The sequence below is a fragment of the Barbatula barbatula genome, assembly GCF_947034865.1.
Source record: "Barbatula barbatula genome assembly, chromosome: 2".
NCBI classification, from domain to species: domain Eukaryota; kingdom Metazoa; phylum Chordata; class Actinopteri; order Cypriniformes; family Nemacheilidae; genus Barbatula; species Barbatula barbatula.
In genome coordinates, this window is record NC_136767.1 from 1,361,511 (window position 1) to 1,382,221 (window position 20,711).

General features: G+C 37.9%; 1 protein-coding gene across 1 annotated transcript in view; it reads left to right on the forward strand.

Moving 5' to 3' along the window:
• Positions 1 to 20,434, forward strand: part of dnm1b (dynamin 1b) — a gene marked incomplete at its 5' end in the record, with an annotated part of 21,087 nt that extends 653 nt beyond the window's left edge. Inside the window, 19 exon segments of the mRNA XM_079451275.1 lie at positions 1,739 to 1,812; positions 1,916 to 2,065; positions 2,988 to 3,191; positions 3,383 to 3,481; positions 4,007 to 4,167; positions 4,264 to 4,406; positions 4,527 to 4,662; positions 5,638 to 5,705; positions 5,823 to 5,961; positions 6,162 to 6,248; positions 6,325 to 6,395; positions 6,564 to 6,615; positions 8,285 to 8,398; positions 14,413 to 14,522; positions 15,100 to 15,211; positions 15,606 to 15,773; positions 15,874 to 16,115; positions 16,407 to 16,604; positions 19,317 to 20,434. Of these exon segments, the coding sequence (XP_079307401.1) occupies positions 1,739 to 1,812; positions 1,916 to 2,065; positions 2,988 to 3,191; positions 3,383 to 3,481; positions 4,007 to 4,167; positions 4,264 to 4,406; positions 4,527 to 4,662; positions 5,638 to 5,705; positions 5,823 to 5,961; positions 6,162 to 6,248; positions 6,325 to 6,395; positions 6,564 to 6,615; positions 8,285 to 8,398; positions 14,413 to 14,522; positions 15,100 to 15,211; positions 15,606 to 15,773; positions 15,874 to 16,115; positions 16,407 to 16,604; positions 19,317 to 19,377 (2,389 nt within the window). The 3' untranslated portion in view covers positions 19,378 to 20,434.
• Between the last annotated feature and the right edge of the window lie 277 nt (positions 20,435 to 20,711).

Sequence of the window (20,711 nt, forward strand, 5' to 3'; positions counted from 1 at the left end):
CAGTTACATTGTGACTATTGGTCAGGCCTACGCTTTGGCGTGGTGCCCTCCATGCCTGCTTAGACTAACAGTCATGATGTGATCATTATATACGGTATGTGATGGTGCAGTTCTGTGGAAAGCAGCAGGGGTATAACAGCTGTCGTATGACGGTCATTAAAGTGCTTTTCATGGAGACATAAAAGAATGACTGTAGATCATCGTTTCTGGCTACAGTCGACTTTAGTCAGCGCACTGAAGAATGTTTAATATAATTATATTTTTAGCTTTTTACAACGTTTTCCTCTCTATCGCCATCTCTGTTTGAAATATAAAATTGCAGGTTGGCTGCAGTTTAACACACATTGAAGCGTTAAACTGACATTTACAATGAAATGTAACACAACAGCCGGAATGATAAATCATTATCTACAAGCTCACCCTTGTAAACCAGATAAGGAGACCATTTTAAACAAATTTTTTGACAACAATTCTCCATAATTTTTACTATGAAAATGCATGTAAAACTCACAGTCCCAATATTTCATAAGTTGTACTAGGGCGTTGCTAGGGGGATGCTGAATAGTCGCTAAGGTGTTGCAAAGGGTTTTCCGGTACAGCATCAGGCTGATGTTTGAATCTTTTTACTGTATGTTTAGCCATTTTTCAAAAAATCAACAATATAAATATCAATTAACGGCAGCAAGGTATTTTAGGTAAATTAACATTGAATTTAGGTAATATAACACTACGATAATATCGAGCTACGACTAAACCACCTAATTAATTCAAAGCCTTAAAATAAAGTGTGTCTAACTTACAGTTCAACAAACATAAACTCATCATTTATTGCCCTGAATGCTGTCGTCACCCACTTTATAAACTTTTTAGAAGCAGTTTATGAAAATGTCAAGTGTGAACATTCAAGGTCGATAAGAGATGATATCATAACAGTTGTTAGGTCTATAATGTCACTATTATGATTGCTTTATCGTATTACACTGTCATGTTCATTTGATATTATTCCTATGCTACATTTGATTATATTACAGGCTATTAGCTACCTAGAATAATCAAGATTGGATAAGATTTTGGAGGCTAAATTATACATCCAAACTCTGAAAGTCTAGCAATGACACGCTATGGGTCAAGAGGTGCAATGAAATGACATGTTTTCTCTTTACAAACATTGTGAGCACTTCTGCTTAATGAACTCGGACAGTGTTTTCTCGCACGGTGTGAAGGTCTTTCTCCAAGTTCTCTAAATTACAACCAAACTCTTATTTCTTCTTTTTCAAGGGAGGTTATGACACATATAGGCCATTAAAATTGCACCAGGACCACATAAGATATAGAACCAGGAAAAATGTGTCACGCAGGACCAATGTTTTTATTTCATTAGATCAGTACATCTGTTTCGGCTTTGAGCTGTTTAGTGTGAACGCACAACGCCATCTTTGGATTAATCGTATTCACAATATTTATGTGTTTTTTCTCTAAATGGCTCATAAAAGCAATTTCTGATAGCAACATTGCAAAAAGTTTTTTTAATTCTTTGTAGAACACAAAAGAAGATATTTTGAATAACGTTGAAAACCAAACAGCATTGACGCCCATTGACTTCCATTGCATATAAACACAAAACCACTGAGACATTTCTCTAAATATTGTCTTTTACGTTTCACAGAGTCACAAACCTTCTTTAAACAACAGGAAGGTAAATAAATTCATAAATCATTTTCAATTCCTTCTCTGTTAGGGATTTTCTGCCCCGTGGATCTGGTATTGTCACTCGGCGCCCCCTAGTGCTTCAGCTCATCAACTGCCCTACTGGTAAAGATCTTGCTTTTGCACAACGTTGGTTGTCAAAAGCATACTCATTTGAACTGTTTTTCTAAAGTGCAATCTTGTTTAAACCTCTTTTTTGTATTTTTAGAATATGCCGAGTTCCTGCAGTGTAAGGGGAAGAAGTTTACTGATTTTGATGAAGTCCGTCAGGAGATTGAAGCAGAGACAGATCGCCTCACCGGACAGAATAAAGGCATCTCACCAGTCCCAATTAACCTGCGGGTCTACTCACCTAATGGTATATCACTAAATGACTTACCATCATCATTTCTACATTATGAAGTCTGTTTTATTTTATTTGTTGAGCTGGCCGGGGTCCGAATTAAAGGGGGGCTTGGGCGGACCCGGACTAGCACACCTCATAAAGTCTAAAATAATGACCTTGGTCGGGTCCCCTGGTTTTTCATTAAACCCTGGGTTTTCATTAAACCCTCCCCTGTGTTCTGTTTTCTTAATTTATTTTTCATTTCGTTTTATTTTTTCAGTGACCTATTCAGTTTTTATTCATATAGACAGAAGGTTCATATACAACTTGAATACCGCTTCAATTATATAATTAAATTACATTTGATTTATAAAGCGCTTTTCACAATGTGCATCGTTCCATAGTAGCTTTACCGAAGAAAATAAGAAAAAACACAGAAAAGTTACAACACAGGACAGTGCATGATGTTTATAGAAAAGACATGATCATTCTAGTAGTATACGGAGAATAGCAAGGGTCCTATAACCGATCCCTGAGGTAATCCATAATTTACTTGCGTTGGTTTTGACGATTCCCCATATTAAAATGGACAAATTGATATCTGTGTGATACGTATGATCTGAACCATTGTAGTGCCTGTACCTGAATACAGGTATAATTATGTAAGCGATCTAAAAGTATGTTATGGTCTACAGTATCGAACGCAGCACTAAGGTCAACCAGGAATATATGTTGCCTTTATCTGATGCCTTTAAGCAGGTCGATTGTAATTTTAACGAGTGCAGTTTCAGTTTCAAAATAATAAAAACAAATATTGATATAATATCATATTGAGATCTCAGTTTTGTCTACATAGTACATTAGGGCACATAGAGAGAAATAACGGCTACTGGTGGCCAAACAAAAACAGGAGCCCTGCATGTAATCTAAAGTCACTTCTTTCCTTCTCCACCAGTTCTCAATCTCACCCTCGTGGATCTGCCTGGCATGACCAAAGTGCCCGTAGGTGACCAGCCGGCTGATATAGAGTCCCAGATCAGAGACATGCTGATGCAATTTGTGACGAAAGAGAACTGCCTTCTGCTGGCCGTGTCTCCTGCCAACTCTGACCTGGCCAACTCAGATGCCCTCAAGATTGCCAAGGAGGTGGACCCTCAGGGTGTGTTATCATCCATCGATTACTAAAAACACATTTTAAAATCCACCCGTGTAATATTAACAGAAACAGATGATGTTTTAGGAGCCAGTTGTGGCTCATAATTGGAGACTTGCCTTGATGTGAGACTTTTATGAAAGCTTCCAGCTTTGAAAAGTGTGATCACACTTTTATCTGTACGTGTTTTTAACCAGGCTTGAGAAGCATAGGTGTGATCACTAAATTGGATCTGATGGATGAAGGAACTGACGCACGTGACATCCTGGAGAACAAACTTCTTCCCCTACGTAGAGGTACATTTTTGTGTCATTATATACAGTTATGAGTACTCCGTTCTTTGCATTCAGCATTAAATAAGTAGTGTGAATTTCCCGGAAAATCTATTGCACATTTTCTGGTTTGCAGCCATATTTACTTAAAGCAATACTTAATATTACATAATGAATATATTATACATTTCTTCTGGACTCAGCTCATGATGCGAAGCAATGTCAAATACCACTAAATTGCAATATATATATATATATATATATATATATATATATATATATAAATCACATTAAAAATCATAATAGACAAGACTCTCTAATATAAACAAACTAAGCTTATACCAACCCCTTCTTTTCAAAATTTTAAAAAGGTCATATGGCGCGAATACGTTTTTTTCTGTGTATTTTACATGCATTAGACAATTAAAGTGTCGAAACAAAAGATGCCTTCTATCTAAAAGCGAATGCTAACTCAGACGTGCCTGAAACGCCTCGTGAAACCACGCCTATAACTGTGTGAAACTCTTGGGGGGTCGGGGTGCAATGCAGGATACGTCGGGGTGGTGAACCGCAGTCAGAAGGACATCGATGGTAAAAAGGACATCACGGCTGCGATGGCGGCAGAGAGGAAGTTTTTCCTCACCCACCCAGCCTATCGACACCTGGCTGATCGCATGGGTACTCCATACCTGCAGAAGGTTCTCAATCAGGTAGAGATACTAGATGGGTTTCATATCGTATCATTTGAGAACAATGATCAACTGATAAATGTTGGCCTGCAACTAACGGTCTCCACGTGCATCTAGCAACTGACTAATCACATCCGTGACACTCTCCCCGGACTGAGAAACAAACTGCAGAGTCAGCTGCTGTCCATTGAGAAAGAAGTGCAGGAATACAAACACTTCCGGCCCGACGATCCATCTCGCAAAACCAAAGCTCTGCTACAGTAAGTATCACCCATTGAAGCGTTTCCAGCATTCCCGGCCCACGCACGCAAACGCACATCTGTGTTTCTGTGAGAATGTACGCCTGTGAGTCACTGGTAAAACCATCTCTGATTCTAAAGGATGGTGCAGCAGTTTGCCGTGGATTTCGAGAAGTGCATCGAGGGTTCGGGGGATCAGGTGGACACGGTGGAGCTGTCGGGGGGCGCGAGGATCAATCGCATCTTCCACGAGCGCTTTCCCTTTGAGCTGGTTAAGGTGATTTTCAGCGTGTGACAGTCGTGTTTATATGGAAATAACAGGGTTTTTTGTAGAATAAATAAGGTTAAATAAGGGTGCTAACATATTTGTTTAAATCATTACAAAACGAACCTTTTATTTTATTTATATTTTATATATAAGTGTACAAATTTGACTGAAGGAAGTCCTTCTCAGGGTGATTAAATGGCATGCGAACATTTCTACAAATTCTAGACAATAGGTGACTACACTGAAGATGATCAAATAGAATAGAAAAACCTTAAGAGACAATTCCTAATTTTTATTTCAAACCAGCATTTCTAGACGTATTGTGGTCATTCCAGTCCAGTTTTTGTTGAATTCCATCAAAATCAAACCTCAGGAAGGACATAAAGTGATGTGAAAGACTGGCAACATGACAAGACAAATGAAAACTCACTCAGGTTATCACATAAATAAATCATTTTTGAACTTTTCCTAAATACATGTAGAAATATGACTGTTGTATTGCTTAAAAGTGAACCTGAACTTATACAGTATATGAGGTCTGAAAAAATACTGAGGATCTTTTCTGTTATTTTCACCTGTTTCTCCACGTTTCATTTTCTGCAAATAAATGCAAATAGACACAAGATTTATTTGTAATGTGGTCAAAAAAATTGTTAGTAGTTCACAGAATGATGAACGATCATTTTACTTCAACACGTACCTGTAAATTGTACATTTTAAAATCAGAAAACGATCTCTGAAATGGTCTCTTATTTTCCCCCGGCTGTAGTTTTGATGTTGTTTTGTTTATCTTCATAGTTCCATTTGTGTCTTTACATTAAATGTGGGGGGAATAATTCAGCGGCCCTATACTTCTGAACAGTTGTGTAGATTGTGGCTAACAGAGTTTTGAAGCACTTCAAGCTTTTACAAAAAGGAAAAATGTTTTTGGTATGATGAAAGTTGTATCTCAATGAAGTATATTTGTCTTTCAACAATACCTAGATGGAGTTTGATGAGAAAGAGTTGCGTAAGGAGATTAGTTACGCCATCAAGAATATCCACGGTATCAGGTATATGCATAAAAACAACATTATAACACGGCTCTCTGGAATACGAGTATTTGATTGGTCAGCCGTGAAAGCCGCAGTTTAATATCACAACTAATCAAAATTACTGTTATGTTTCAGGACCGGTCTGTTCACTCCAGACATGGCCTTCGAGACCATCGTAAAACGTCAGATCGGCAAAATCAAAGAGCCGTGCCAGAAATGCGTTGACCTGGTGATCACCGAGCTGGTCAATACGGTCAGGCAGTGCACTAAGAAGGTAAGCTCTACCGTACCCCTGACACTGTTTTCATGCATTTCTGTCTCTCTCGGTTTGGGGGTTAGATGTGACCCGCTCTGTGTTTTCATGAGCTTTATCCTTTAACTCATAATCCAAAGGTAAAAGGATTTGCTTCGGGATAAACTCTGCTTATTGTGTCAGTGGTTGTGGTTTATCCGCTGTGTGTTTTTGTGCGACAGCTAGCTCAGTACCCTATGCTTCGAGAGGAGATGGAGAGGATTGTCACCCAGCACATCCGCGACCGTGAGAGCCGCACTAAAGATCAGGTGCACTATCGAACACCTTCAAAATCAACTTGTCAATTTCTAAATGAGAGGTTAAACGTGTTTTGATGTTTTCTAGGTCATGTTGCTGATCGACATTGAGTTGGCCTACGTGAACACCAATCATGAGGATTTCATCGGTTTTGCCAAGTAAGAACGTCACCGTGCGCTTTTTTGTTGTATTATTTGCGCTCGCACGGTAAAGGTCGCGGGTTTGATGTTTGTGTGTTTTAGAATTAAATGATTAGTCATAAGTTACGGTAGGATTTTCTAGCTTTCGTTCTCTTCTTTATGTCTTGTATCTGTCCGTTCCTTCAGCGCCCAGCAGAGAAGCAGTCAGATGAATAAGAAGAAAGCTGCTGGCAATCAGGTAAACACAAACAAGAGCGAACAGATGCTACAGATGCATCCATCACAGAAACCTCACAGATGTTTGCAGCTTCGCACAAACATGAATACATTCGGTCTTAATCATATGCTATCATTCTGCGCATCTGTGCTTTTATAAGATATTACGGTGGCTGATGGTTCAAAGCGATTCAACTTTTGTACAGATACATTTTCAACCATTACTGTTTTGCAAAACTCGGAAAGATTATGTTTGGACGGTTGAATTACTTTGCATTCGGAGAGAAAACAAGAAAGTTGCCTCTCATGGTGAGAAACTCTTTACTTGGGCTGCTTTCCAGACACCTCGGACTTTCCCACATCAACCCAGAAATTATTTTTGTCATGGCACTATTTCAATGTTAATAAATCACCCATAAAAAGAATGTTTTAATGTACACTTGTGTTTAAATTACACTTAAATGAAATTGCAATGCTCATGAATGTTTGATCATGGAGGTGACATGTGTACGATTTTTGTGATATAACATTTGGTTTATACTGTATATTTTATGTATTGTGGCTATTTCAGTCCAGTGTCTGTTGATTTTCAACAAAATCAACTATTCCTAAATACATGTACAAATATTACATTCATATTCATATTATAATTATATTCATTATTATAGTAAATATGAGCTTGTTTTCTTTGCAGTATTTGAGGTTTTGAAAAATACATTGAATCTTTTCTGCAAATAAATGCAAATAGAAACTATACCTATTTTTTTATTTGGGAGAACTATTGTAAGTAGTTCACAGAATGACACAAAAATGATCATTTTACCTGAACACATACCTATAAATAGTCAATTCTCTTAATTTGGCTGCACATTTATGCTTTAAAAAATTCCGGGATTTATCTCATAGTTGGCTCAGATATGGATCTTAGGTCAATTTAAACCAACGTTAAGGTTTGACCATATTTTATCCAACCACCAGCGTTTTTAAATTGTAAAGAAGACGACGTGTGAGTGAACTGTGCTCTTCAAGCTACTTTCTTTTACTTTATTATTCTGTTCACCTTGCCTATTTTCTCAGTTTATAATCACCATATCTTAAACGTATCTCTTGCTTTCTTACTGTTGCTATGCCAAACGCACTTCAGGATGAGATAATGGTAAGTGTGTATATAGCGTATTCTCTGTTGTGTGTGTGTGTCTGCTAATGCACTCTTGTCTTTGTACAGTTTAATGCATAGCATTGCATGATGGTTACTATGGGCTCTTATGCGGCGTATTTAAAATAAAACAGACCCAAGAATGCGATTCAGCCATATTTCTCCAATGCTTTGCTTTCAGGCAACAGCTATTAAATAAAAAATTTACATTTTATTACACAGCACTCTGGAATACTTGATTCTGATTGGTTAACTGTCTGTTAAAAGTCAGCTGATTTTCTTTTTACAAATAGTCAATTTAAATCAAGCTATTTATGTCTATGTATTAACCCCTTCATACATGATTAATGACAACCTCAGTCGAGATTAGTTTAGGAAATGTTTTAATATATTTCCTGATGTCCACCCATGCGTACACAAGAAATGGCTTTTTATAGTTTCCCACTATACTGATGACCATGCGTGAACGTTTAGCGACGCATTAAGGACAGTCACACTGTCTGCCATCTCTTGCATCTCTTGTATCGATGTCCAGGTGATCAGAAAGGGATGGCTGACCATCAATAACATCGGCATCATGAAAGGTGGAGCAAAGGAATATTGGTTCGTCCTGACCGCTGAGAATCTGTCCTGGTACAAAGACGACGAGGTGAGCCTCTGTTTTCAGACACTTTCCGCAATGCTGATTTAACTCACACGTCGCGGGTCGCCATGCACTGCAGCAAAGCTATTCACCAGTTTAGTTTTATGTCGGCGGATAAGTTATATTCAGTAAACTCAATGCCTCTTTTCAAGGCCAAGGTTTAAACGAGTTGGAATAGGACGGATGAGGTCATACAGTACAAATGAGCGTTGCAGTAGTTCTGCTTCTCATTTCAGTAATGGCCAGGCATTTGGCCGTCTCGATGGTTTGATCAAGCACAGGTGTTATGGTACTGCCGGGACAACCCGATCCCCCCGCCCCACCCCCACTGTCAGTCCAGACCGCAGGCATGAGGAGATGCAGACCAGGGGCTGGTGGGAGGGCTGCTTTGGGGGTTGGGGAGATGGCACATGGTTTTCATTACCCATACATACCAGATTGTGGTCCAACACTTCCCAAAAGCTCGAGCTGGAGTTAGTTTAGGCGTGCAGCGAAAGGCCTTTTAAAACAAAAGACGACTTCTTTCGCATTTAATTGTTTTTCGTTTAATCTCATCATTTCTGAAAACCGCAGCTATGTTGTGCCGCCGCCAAAATAAGTTCCACATGCTCCAAAAAGATGAAATTAGAGTCCGAGCCAAGAGAATTTTACACGGGGAAATGGCTTTTATTTTCCATCGTACAAACATCATAACCAATCACATCGTTTTCAGTTTTCTTTCGTCCTTTTTCTTTCTTTCAATGCAATGTAAGTCACCAAATGCCTAAATGTAATGTCAATATTTCTTTCATTCTTTTTTAATCTCTTCTTCATACATGAGTTAATTAAGCTATTTAAATGAGATATCATGTACTTTCTTTCTTTCCTTATTTCTTTCTTTCTATCTTTCTTTCTTTCTTTCTTTCTTTCTTTCTTTCTTTCTTCCTTCCTCACAGATCAGTTGATTTTCCTATTTAAATGATATATTACATTGTTTCTTTTCTTTCTTTCTTTCTTTCTTTCTTTCTTTCTTTCTTTCTTTCTTTCTTTCTTTCTTTCTTTCTTTCTTTCTTTCTTTCTTTCTTTCTTCCTTCCTCACAGATGAGTTGATTTTCCAATTTAAATGAGATATTACATTGTTTCTTTTCTTTCTTTCTTTCTTTCTTTCTTTCTTTCTTTCTTTCTTTCTTTCTTTCTTTCTTTCTTTCTTTCTTTCTTTCTTTCTTTCTTTCTTTCTTTCTTTCTTTCTTCCTTCCTCACAGATGAGTTGATTTTCCTATTTAAATGAGATATTACATTGTTTCCTTTCTTTCTTTCTTTCTTTCTTTCTTTCTTTCTTTCTTTCTTTCTTTCTTTCTTTCTTTCTTCCTTCCTCACAGATGAGTTGATTTTCCTATTTAAATGAGATATTACATTGTTTCTTTTCTTTCTTTCTTTCTTTCTTTCTTTCTTTCTTTCTTTCTTTCTTTCTTTCTTTCTTTCTTTCTTTCTTTCTTTCTTTCTTTCTTTCTTTCTTCCTTCCTTCCTCACAGATGAGTTGATTTTCCTATTTAAATGAGATATTACATTGTTTCCTTTCTTTCTTTCTTTCTTTCTTTCTTTCTTTCTTTCTTTCTTTCTTTCTTTCTTTCTTTCTTTCTTTCTTTCTTTCTTTCTTTCTTTCTTTCTTTCTTTCTTTCTTTCTTTCTTTCTTTCTTTCTTTTCTTTCTTTCTTTCTTTCTTTCTTTTTTCTCACAGATGAGTTGATTTTGCTATTAAATGAGATACCATATTCTTTCTTTCTATCTATCTTTCTTTTGTTATTTTCTTTCTTTCTTTCTTTCAGATTTTTCTATTTAAATGAGATATCATATTCTTTCTTTCTTTCTTTCAAACCTATAACTACTCACCCACACACATATACACACACATTACATTGCAGATGACGGCACGGACGTTTGCATTGATAGATAGTGTGTGACCCCTCACACAGCTTAACCAATGTGCAGACTACTGTACAATCTCTACGCCCTGAACAGGTAGTCTGAACACTGGGAAAGCGGGGTGGGTATGACGCTTCACATGGAGACAAGAGGAGATGAATCTTGAGCGATGATGATGTGATATAAATGCATACGGAAATCCCTAAAAGTGTTTTTAGTTCAATTTACATTTACGCATTTGGCAGACGCTTTTATCCAAAGCGACTTACATTGCATCATCCTATACATTTGTTTCAAAGTATGTGCAATCCCCTGGGATCCAACCCACGACCGCTCTTACCACTGAGCTACATTGGTAAGATGATGGTTCAATGCTCTTGTCTTTGTTTGACGTTGTCATCCTGAAAGAGAGAGTTCATTTTAATATTTGATTGTTGAAGTTATCACAATAGTGCTTTAAATGTCACAGTTTGGTCATTAATAAAGAATTACAAAAAAGTTTTAAAGAATAATTTAAAAGAAAAGAAATGTTTTCAGATATGTTTGAAAAAATTTCCGCCTACCTTAATATATAGAAAATCTCCCCTTTAGAGTTCCTAGACTTAGCTTTCGTACGTTTTCGGAAAGTGTTTGTCATGTCTATTGTCCCTCCTTTTAACTCCCCTTTCTGTTTCTACCATACGTGACTAATAAATACTTCAAAGAGACGAATAAAGAGATATAGAGATACCTCACAGTTCCAGCATCCATGCCAATCAGATTTGGCATTAGCGATCTGATGTTCCGACTGTCCTTTGAGATCCTCCATCAGTGAGTTTCTTCTCCTGTCTCTCTTTCGCTCTGGCTCCTTTCGGCTGGACGTCCGAGTGTGTGAGATGCCAAAGAGCGGTGGGTGAGTGGGGGAGGAGGCCGAGAGGTGGGTCCTTTAAAACCGCTGAGTGTTTGATGGTGGTAGGAGTCAAAGAATGTGGGTGGTAAGAAGCGATGTATTTCCTGGCCAGGTCAACTCGTAAATCCCTCTCAAATCTATGGAAAAGTGTACTGTAACATAGGCTACATGTTGCAAAAAGTTAAAAGAAATGGTGCTTCGGATTATGTCACGAATCCAGATCTGGTGCGAGTTATTCGGTAGTTTTTAAATGTGGATTTTTCTGAATCCACGTGGCAGACTTTTAACTTTTCCCTAGTAAGAAAAGAGAGGGAGCGAACGAGGCGGAGCTTTTCTTTTTTCCAATTCGTCTTTGGTTTATGTTACTTCGCTTGTTAAACAGGAAGTAAAAGGTCAGAGGTCAAAAAAGAGTGAGCTGGCACTGATGAAAACCTGTCAGACTCAACATTAGCCTTTTTATGTATTTCGGGCATCTCTGTGTGTGTGTGTGTGTGTGTGTGCGTGTGCGGGGGGTGGCTGGCTGGTGTTTCTTGGCATGGAAATGGAATTGTAATATCTCCAGATGTGCGGTCCTGTGGTCTTTACCTCTCTTCATGTAGCTATTTCTTCTGAAGCAGACTTCCTCTCTACGTCCTGGAGAAAGAGTTCTTTATACTGACTTACACACACACCTAACCAACAAATCTTAAACTGATAGTTTACGCAAACGTTATCTTGGCTCTTGTTGCGTCATCTTAAGGGACGTAACTATTCACTCAGGTGACAATGCGATGCAACTTACGATACTGAACTCATGATCTGATTTATTCACTATATTTATTCATTTATTAAGTGGGTTTCGACAAACTATTTGCCTTTGTGATCATGCAAGTGCAAACATTGACTTAGCTTTTTCTTCTTATTCGTGAAGGTAGCTTGAAACAGAAGCGCTTCTCCTTTTTGGTTGTCGATGTATGACATCATTTGTGCATCTTGAAGCAAAAAGCGCCATTGTTTGATATCGATGCTACATGCGCCGGATGTATCAGAGCTGGCTGAGATTTTAGCGGACATATGTCATCGTCCCGTGTTCATATACCTTTTTGTCCCTTTAATATGGTTTAGTGAAGCCACGGGACTAAACTTGAATGTTCTTGAACGTTGTGACATGTAGATGACCTAACCAGGAGACATAAATCATCTTTACAGCATTTGATCTGTCCCTGGGGTCAAGGGCTCGTCTTACACTGGTCTGTATGGACATTCATCTTTGAAACAGATAGTTTGGATGGGCTTTTTTCCAGTGGTGTAAACGACAAAACAATACTTTGATAACTTGTAGGGAATATTGTGGTGCATTACACTTAAAAACTGTTTGTTCCTATGACTAAAAATGTTCATCGGTTTATGCGTTTTTGAATGCACAAGCAAGCGTCTGGAGCACGGATGATGCACGCATTTCATACTGGCTAGGTTTCTGGAGTCGCGGCTCTCCGTCTTCTGCAAATATGTGTGAGCAACGGGAGATGGTTAGAAAGCACCGCATCCTTAGTTTTCTAAGAGGTTTTGATGTTAATGGCCCCTTAACAATACACACCTTCCGCAAGCATTTCTTAATTCATTCCAAAAAGTGGTGGGCATATGTCCCACCTGTCCCACCGGCAAATGACGCCTATGCTGTTTTCTGTTATGAGATGCAGTTTTGCGTTTTGCGAGATGCACTGCTTGCGCAGTGATTCTGAAGAGAGTCTAAAGGGACAGTTGAGGCCAAACAAAATCTGGAGTTAACCCTGGAGTTGTTCCAAATCTACTATGTTAGTCAATTGACCACCACTGACTGCCATAGTAGATATAATGACGATGTAATTGTGACCAAGAACTGTTCTGATTCTTTTGTGTTTCACAGAAAAAAATAAACGTATAATGCACTTTTCCTACTGTGTAAGTCCATGGTGGGCTATTTGTTATAGTCCAATCGTTGAATCATAGCCAATGAGACACAGTCACCTTTATAATTGCATGTTTGGAAGAAAACAGCCAATCCAAAGTCTGTTATTACTGGATATCACGCAGTGGAGTAAAATTATCATATATTAAAGGATGAATTGTTGAACCAAAGAATTTGGCTTATGTTTTTTTATTTTATTTTGGGCGTTTTACACTTGTAACCCTCAGTTAGTAATTGAAAATCAGAAATGGGAATGGGACAAGAATATGATGTTGGAATTGTGCATCCTAGCAATTCCTTTTAAAGTTAGATTTATTTCATTTAGTTAATATCTTGCTGGGGTTTTAAACTTTAAAATGGCTCCCATAAAGCTTTTGGCAGAAATACAATTTGTTCCTTTCTAACATGAATGGTCAAGCGTTTCGTAAATACGTTATCTGCTTCGGGAAAGCATAGAGAATATGACGGCAACGTAGTGCTGTGTCAGCCTCCGTAGTGCTTCGGAAGGGAACGACGGAGTAAGCCGTTGGTTGCAAATCACAACCTCACCACTAGATGCCGCTAAAATCACTCGATTGTCCTTTAGATACTGTATGTTAGCATTTTTATTGTAGTCAACCTTTGCCTTGAATCAAATCAAGAAGTTTGTTAGTTCAGAGCTTCATGCAGTGTTCTTAATAAAACATTTTCAGTGATCTTTTAGGGCCGGGTATTTGAATTTATGTTATTGCATTAGTTTTCATACTGAGGTGTGATGTACCGAAGCCAATATTGTGGTATTAAGCCACCCTAGTGCACAGTATCTGTACACACCTGAATTTGTCAGTATTTACCTAAATGTGCATTAATGCATATCGTTTTGTATATAATATTTTTTATCCCACAATGCAATGCATGAGACTTGAACTAATGCGTGATGAATCTCTGTCTTGAAACACTATTTAATTACATTGCCAAAACTCAAAATATTTTTATAAATAATGTATTTTAAAATGCGAGCTTTATTTCATTTTATTAACTAAAGTCATGTGACAGCCAAACCATTATTAACATACCGTGTTTATTGTTGAAAATCTGAACTGTGTTACACGCCCTATGTATGCCGAATACAGAAATGTGAAGCATTTTTTCCACTGCCGTTGCCAGATATTTGCATCTAATTCAGGCTGACGTTTTATTTCATTCCCTGAAAATATAGTCCTGGCTCAGCTATTTTGTTTTCTAAAAGCTTTTCAATGCAGGACCTGATTTAACAGTGTTTGTATTTCTCCTGAATTTGAATTCTTACTGTCGCCCCCTGCAGGAGAAAGAGAAGAAGTACATGCTGCCATTGGACAACCTAAAGCTGAGAGACATTGAGAAGAGCTTCATGTCCAGCAAGCACGTGTTTGCCCTCTTTAACACTGAGCAGAGGTAAGAAAGATATAGTTTATTTCCGACCAGGGGCACTTAAACGAAAGGATAAAATCTCTCACGTTTGTATTCATTTATTATAAAAGCATCTGCTAAATGAATGTAAATGTAATAAATGTGCTTCAGCAGTTTCAGTTAAATGATTTTAATTTTGCTTAATGAAATGAACTATCGCGAAAACAATAAGTATTATATAAAAATAATGTGTCAAATATATAAATATATAGCTTTGTATACTGTGCTAGGCTTTAATGGACTAGTTTTTGATGCACTTATGTATTTTGTGGCCTATGTTGTTATAATTGTTTCCAATGTTTCCTTATCTGTAAGTCTTTGGATAAAAGCGTCTGCTAAATGACTAAATGTAAATGTCAATGTTTTTCATTAGCATTATTTGTTTTAATTTTGACTGTATAATAGTAATATTAGCAAATATTTAGTGGTTATTCATGATTTAATCCGTTTTTCTTTAGTGTTATTAAGTCGTTTTTTGTTATTATTTGAATAGTTCATAGTAATGGATCCATATGAAAGTATTGTACAGACATTGCTTTTTTGTATGTCATTGTTGTCTCAGGAACGTGTATAAAGACTACAGACAGCTGGAGTTGGCCAGCGACACTCAGGAGGAGGTGGACAGCTGGAAAGCATCGTTCCTGCGTGCTGGCGTTTACACAGAGCGCATCATCGTATGTTTCATTGGTCATGTTAACTTTCACATTACAGCGCTGTAAAGCTTTCACGTGTCCATTAACTCACTGTTAACAAACTGCATTGAATTACCCAAATATGTTCATGTTACTAACATCTAACCGTTCTTTGCTGGTTCATGTCTGCATCTGCAGGATAAAGAAATGGTGAGGAATCTGTTAAGTGATCCCTTCTCTAAAAGTCACTGTCATATTTCATACGTGTGGTTAGGGATGTAAACAAAGATGCAATGAGTAAAAAAAGTGCCACATACACACCGGAGGACGGAAGTCATATCATAAAAGTTAAACAATCTAAGTAGGCATTTGTAATATGTGTTTATCTTCATGAATCGTTCTCTTCTGTAAACATCTGCATGCGTGTCTTTATCAGAGTGACACCAGTGAGGACAGCTCGGATGGCTTCACGCACTCTATGGATCCTCAGCTCGAGAGGCAGGTGGAGACCATCAGGAACCTCGTGGATTCCTACATGGCCATTGTCAACAAGACCGTACGGGACCTCATGCCCAAGACCATCATGCATCTCATGATCAACAATGTAAAAAAACGTCCCGTCCCTAGGAGAAGTAACTGAGATAAAGTTTCCATGAAATAAAGCACACATTTATTTCTTCACTTTATTTCTCATCTGGTCACAGACTAAGGAGTTTATCCACGCGGACTTGCTGGCTAACCTTTACTCATGTGGAGATCAGAACACTCTGATGGAGGAGTCAGCCGAACAGGCTCAGCACCGAGAGGAGATGCTGCGTATGTACCACGCTCTCAAAGAGGCCCTCAACATCATCGGTGACATCAGCACCACCACCGTCTCCACCACCATGCCTCCGCCGGTCGATGACTCCTGGCTGCAAGTACAAGGAGGACCTTCAGGACGCAGGTACTGTGCCTTTAATTCATTGTCGTTTAATGGAATGTTGGTGTTTGCTGCCAACATGCGACCTACTTCTGCACCATTTTGTAATTTTGTTGTTATTTTCAGTGAGAGACCTATTCAAATTATTATTCATTTATATACATATGGTAAACCTGAACCTTGAATATAGTTATCCAATATAATCATTTTGGAAATCCTACACCATGAAGCTAACACACTCAAACTGGAAGACAAGTCTCCAATTTGTATCCGGCTGTAATATTATGTGTTTGTTAATGTATGGTCTTTTCACAGATCTCCAATGTCTAGTCCGACTCCCCAGCGCCGGGCCCCACCCGGACCCCCTCGCCCTGGGGGTCGCACCGCCCCAGGCCCCCCTTCTGCTGGAGCACCACCAGTACCATCTAGACCTGGAGCCTCCCCGGACCCCTTCAGCGCCCCCCCACCCCAGGTCCCCTCACGTCCCAATCGTGCCCCACCAGGTGTACCCAGGTGAGTTGTAGAGGACTTTATCTCTAACACTGATTTTACAGGAAATCCAACATTTAGACATATTATGAATGGCATTTATATAATAATATTTACTGTTGCACACACAATATATCAATATGCTTGAAATGTTATAAGTAGATTCCTCAATCTGGCAACCACATAGTGCCATAGATGTGTGTACTGTGGGGATTAATACAAGTGCTAATGGTGTTGAGAGCAATGATCTACAAACTACCCCCCATTTGCACCTTTACAGCCCTCCCGCACTGACCTGATCCCTGTTCTTTAACACAACAAAGAAAAGATCAGTATGAATCTCTGAACATTCTGCTCGTTCTTCGTCTTTGTCCATTCACAATCCATTACTCACAGTCAGCTCGCAGTTTTCATGCATAACACTAGATCTCCTTTCATCGTCCATTCATGTAACAATTCACATCCATATTCATTCTAACGCATGCACCCTTCGTATTTGGACACTTAAAAATGTAAGCTTTCATTGCATTATATCACAAGATATCAAACAAAGTGCCATATATTTCAAAAATAAATGTTTAGGTTTACAGTTAGAAGCTGTGCTGTGACTCTTTATTCAATTCTTGTATGTAGTGCTTTTCACAATGTGCATCTGTGCAGTGCAGATTTTCACAAAACATTAACCAAAAGCCTGTGACATAAGAGAAAATGTTTTATTTAGAAATATATAGAAATAGCAAAATTTTAGAACAGACAGGAAAGACATTTAATGTCAAATATGCAAAAAGTGAAGATAAATATTGTAAAATAAATGTATAAAGTAATCAATTAAAATTAAAAGTGTTTGGCATCATTTGTTTGCATATTTACTTTTGTTTACTTTTGTTAAACATCTCTTAAGTGTCCAAATACTTGTTGGGGCCACTGTATATAACCGTCACTGCACCAGCTTTGTGAGATCATTCTCTCATGTCAAAAACAGACATTTAATAAAGTAAGACCTCTTGCCATTGCTGTCGATCCATGTTCTCCTCGATCTCAGTTCCACTAAACCCCTTCCACAATGATTCCGGTTATTCTTTCAGAATTTCTATCAGTGACCAATGAGGAGTTACGCAAATGGTACGTCTGACACATATTGTCCTTGTGTGACATCACTTCCTCTTCTGCATGATTCCATTCATAAATGTGTTCACACATTATTTACATTCGCTGTCTTGTAATGGTTTTTAAACCATGTACTGCCATTATCATTAACAGTTACAGATGTCACGCTAAAAAGATAATGATATATGTAGCATAAAATCATTTACATTGTGTATAGCGATGGATTCAAGGAAAACGTGTGATTTGTGTTTCTAATACGTTTGTCCTTTCTTAACTACGACATGGTGTGTGTTCTTGATACATCATTAAGTCATTTTTACATTGTTGATTTGTAGACGTAACGATGGTCAGCTATGAATAATTCATCTAGCATGCTCGTGTTATTTTGTATTCTTTGATGGGTCAAGGATGTTACCTGTTCATTTTTGAGTGGTGTCGATGTTCGTAGTGACTGCATAGGATGTGTGCGTGATCCTAATTGTGTGTCTTTCCCCCTGTTGTCCGTCTGTCCCTCTGTTCATCCGTCTGCATCCATCAACCTGTCTGTTGTCATCTTTGAAGTCGGAGAGCACCCGCCACCCCCACCAGATCCAACAGAGACTCACTCACTGAGCGTTAACGCTGGAGATCAGCAGACACAGACCACCACTGCCCCCCACTGACACACAAACACACACACATACATGGTTTTCAATGACAAGGTACTTTATGATCATGTTTACTTGAGAAGGTGTACTCTATGTTTCCCTTCCACGTTGTATATAACTAATGGACATCAGTATGATTATATACTGTATCTGTGTATTTTAAATCACATAAATATTATAAATTGACCTAAAAGCTGTTCTCATGAGCACAAATGTGGTGCCATTGTATTTCTTTGACCAGCAGAAATGCTTTGTATTTTGGAATGAAGAACATGAATAATGAAATGCACAGGGATTGTCGATGTAAACCAGCCTATTTTCACTGTTCGCTTTATCGTGTATGCACATGAATGCTAGAGGACATTGACCTTTATTTCATCTAAGCCTTTGATGACAATGGATTTTTAAAACGAGGCCCTGCATGTTTTTATAAAATAGTATTCTACCAGATAGCAGTAGAATATTGTTATTTATTCATTTACACCAACTTAAATTCCTTTAATTCCTATTTCCTATTTGTATATAGTGCTAAGAATTGGTTCGAACTCATTGCGGAGCTGAGCTTGATCTTGAAGGAACAATTCTGTTGCCCATTTTATTCCAAACGTATTCAAGTGTTTGTGCATTAATTTTTAAAGATATATATATATATATATATATATATATATATATATATATATATATAATTTATTGATTGATTTTGTTATTAACCAACGATTCAGAATGACAAAATCTGCCATATTTAATCCAATTTTTATTTCGTGATTGGGCCTTGGTTAGTTTATATTCATATTTTCTCTTTACAGATGTAGCCATACATTATGGATTTACATTAGACATACCCACGAAGTGCTTATTTGAGCCTAAACAGATCAAAAATGCCTTCTACTGGATGTTGACCTAGCTGGACCTAATATCCCGTTCTTTCATTTCTACTTTTCTCTTTCTTCTTTTATTCGCTCTTCTGTTTTCTGTTTTCTAGCCGTCCAGGCAAAGGAAGCCCGTCTCACAGCGAGAGTCAGCATCCTTCGTTTGACTCTTGAAGCCAATCGTCCTCTCCTCCACCTCCCTCTCTCTCTTTCTCTGTGTTTTTCCTCTGACCAAGAGCCTGTCAGAATCGCTGCATATCATGTGCAATGGCTGAAATGATGGCATTCAGGAGATATTCATGTCATGGGCTCTTGTGTGATATGCCCAGCGTGTCAACAGTTTACTGCAGTGTTTAATATACTGAAGATACTGTGTGGTGTTTGTGTTTACACACTGGACAATGTTCCATATTAAGCTGTCACTCGAGCTAGAGGCGTATAAGCCGTACATAAGCTTACAGTAGCCTATGTACTGTTAGGTTCTGTGGTGTCCCTTCTCCACTACAGGATGGTGGACGCACAAAGTTTAATTCCAGATAGTTGCAACTTGTTATGTAGTACCGTGTGTGAGTGTTATCTATATGGAACTCAGAATGTTCGTTTCGTCCAGTGTCTGTTCACTAGAAGCCTTTGTATTTCCCAAACTAATAAGATATGTTTGACTGAAATGCGCTGTATATACATTCCGATATATATGTATATGAAATATCTGGTGTGTGAGAAAACGTGTAAGGATTATGCTCAAATTAAGTACTAGTGAAAATATTTTACGGGGTACTCGCAGTTTGTTTATTTGTTGATGCAATATTAGAAGATGTCTGAATCAAGGGAATAGTTGATATAAAATGGATCTCAGATGGAGGTTAAAAATGCATCCTTTTGACCTCAGCACAAGTTTGAGAGTAAATATGGGAAAATGTGTATGTTGTTGTATATCTGTTTTGCATCTCTGGGATTTGTTCTTCTGTTGCTGTGTGTCAACATGTACATCTACTAAGTATTGATAAGGACGTCATTGTATTGAAAATGTACTGATTGTAAAAATATAAGTATGTGGTTTGTATGTGTGTGTATATACATATATGAAGGGGTCTGCGGGCATCACCAAATCTCCACTAGAAATGGAAAGGGGGAATATGAATCTTACTGCTGCCATCTGTATCTTATTGTGGTCCGGTGTTATAAACTGGCCAATGCTTTGTGATGAAATTAAAGTGTCTGTGTTGAGGATACAATGACCTCATGTGTGATTTATTCATTGCTGTTGTTGTTTTTATAATTTACTGCGATAGCATATTTTATACTATTTTTGGGTGACAGGTGCTGACTCTGTATTGTTTGTTATGGCATACCTCTTGTTCTGTATTTAGATAAATGATATCGATTTGATTATTACAGTATGTAAAATGATTTACCTATTTGGTGAATTCCATCTTTCAAACTAAAATGTGTAAACATTCGAAAACATTAAACCTCGCTGACATACATAATACAAGAGTCCACTGTAC